This window comes from Entamoeba invadens, assembly GCF_000330505.1.
Source record: "Entamoeba invadens IP1 unplaced genomic scaffold scaff_1105074726209, whole genome shotgun sequence".
Classification (NCBI taxonomy): Eukaryota; Evosea; order Mastigamoebida; family Endamoebidae; genus Entamoeba; species Entamoeba invadens.
In genome coordinates, this window is record NW_004440269.1 from 21,838 (window position 1) to 24,041 (window position 2,204).

Sequence of the window (2,204 nt, forward strand, 5' to 3'; positions counted from 1 at the left end):
GAAATTTGCACAGAAAGAGCAAAATTAAGTATAGTTTAATATATAGTTACAATATTAATATTATAGTTTAGTCAATAGGAACGATTGCTATAGTAAAACCGATAGTAATTAAACTATAAATTAAACACACTAGGAAGACTGGTTGTCTTGTGAAGAAGACGTGGCGGAGTCAGATCCATTGAGCATATTTGGTGCAGTTACAACGGTTGGTGTTTCGTTCACGTCTTCCGTTTTTAATACAATTTCATTGACAACATGAACATTTTTCCATTTGAGTATGAACTCTTCTAAGTCCTTATCCCACGATATCTCTTTAACGCCCTCTTGGACTTTAAGACAGTACTTACTACTATTCTTCAGAAGCTCAATATCAAGATCATTGCCCAGCTCAAACATCCCAACAATAAGACAATTCCATTCCTTTGCTACAGACTCGCTCTTTTCTAAAGCATCTTCCATGTCCTTGCCATATACATTCAACCGGATTTTGTTCGCAAGTGCAACGCAATTCTTGAGGTCGCAATTTGACTTTTTGATCGAGTCAGTAAGAGTCCCCTCTTTACACTCAAACTTGTGGTACGCCTTCTTCCCTTTTGTCGGACGTTGTTTTCGTATTTTGGTGAGTTCCTTCGTGGCAGACTCTTTGTTCTCTTTTATGCGAACGATAGTTGCGACCATGTCACTGTATTGTCTCACACGTTGGTTCATTTCTTTATTAATCAGTGACATCCTCTGCTCTAATTGTAACGCGGCCGCCTTTGTTGTTTTGATAATGTTCTCCTCAATGAACTTTGAAGCGTTAATGTGGCACTCAGCAAGTTGTGTTGTCTGCTTTGTGTATTTCTCGATGAAATTTTTTAGTGTACTTTGAATGAGTTAATAAACAATGAAATAAAAAACTATAAAAGTACTTAAAATACTAAAAAAGAACTATAAGTGTAATACTTTGTGTAAAATTCAGAGAGTGTTCGTCTGGATATAATACTAATATTAATTAATAAACTATTAAAAAACAAACGTGGACATATTGTCCTTTGGGAGAAGTCGCTGAACACATACAGAAGCGCCTCTTAAAGGTGCTTTAGAGAGTGTTAAAAGACGATTGCCATAGTCTTTCTCTATCTCGGCCTTCTCATGGAAATACGCTATGCACCCCGATGTAAGTGAAGAGAAAGAATCGACAAAAGAAGTAACAGCTGGGACTTCAAACTATCCATTCAGTCCATTTTGTCTGTTTAAAAAGAGGAACAAACAACCAACGATTTCATGAACTGCTATTAATAAGTTAATAGATGATTTTCTACCTTAAAAGGCAATACTATACTATTGGTATAGTTATGACTCTTATTCTAATATAAATATGGCAATTGTCTAGTTTTATCAAATTTAAAAGAAAACTAAAATTTGAATTATTATTCTTTTCAAAGGTAGGCACTTTCCATTTTTGCCGTTTTTTGATGGAAAAATAGACTGATGTTGACATTTTTCAAACTTGTTATTTGTATATGTTTAATTGGAGTTCTTAATGTTTTTCATGTGGGTTGTATCAATATTAAACAGTGCTAATTATCGGGTAATACTTGAATATCATCTAAAGTTAAAACAAGATGAAAAGAACATTTTTTCTCGATCTCTTCTTTCGTTTTGATTCAAGTGTGTTTTATTAGGATTTTATAGTTTATTTTTGATTTTAAAAATAAAATAACAAAGAAGATGAATTATTACAGCTGAACAATATACTACAAAAGTGGGATTAAAAAAGCGAACTGATTAAATGTTATGTATAACATTTTATTCTCCCGTTATATGCCACTTAAATGCTGAGTTATTCCAAAATACCTCATTTTACGTTTCAAACTCTTTTGATGAAGTTTCAAAACAAGAAAAAAGTTTTGAAAACAATATTCAAAGCGCAAAATTATTAATTAAGTCATGGTTCGGTATTTTTTGACTTTCAGCACTGAATTTTTTGTCGGCAAATTTGAAATTGTTTTGTGTATTTTTAAACTCCCCAGATCCTCTGTTCACAAAACAAAAAACCGAACTATATAATTATAGTTTAAGTACTAGCATTTTTTCTTGTTGATATTAGTATATTTTATATATATATACTATAAATAATATTAAATTATATTAGTTTAATCTAAAGTTATATTACTAATAACTATTAAAATTGATTATAATTAATATAATAGTTTATGAAT

At 31.2% G+C, this 2,204-nt stretch overlaps 1 protein-coding gene across 1 annotated transcript; it reads right to left on the reverse strand.

Moving 5' to 3' along the window:
• Positions 1-129: 129 nt before the first annotated feature.
• On the reverse strand, positions 130-1,268 carry EIN_490120 (hypothetical protein; the record flags this gene model as incomplete). The annotated part of the gene is made up of 3 exons (XM_004255666.1): positions 130-865; positions 1,019-1,209; positions 1,254-1,268. 3 exons carry the CDS (start codon positions 1,266-1,268, stop codon positions 130-132), a joined length of 942 nt encoding a protein of 313 aa, XP_004255714.1.
• Positions 1,269-2,204: the final 936 nt, after the last annotated feature.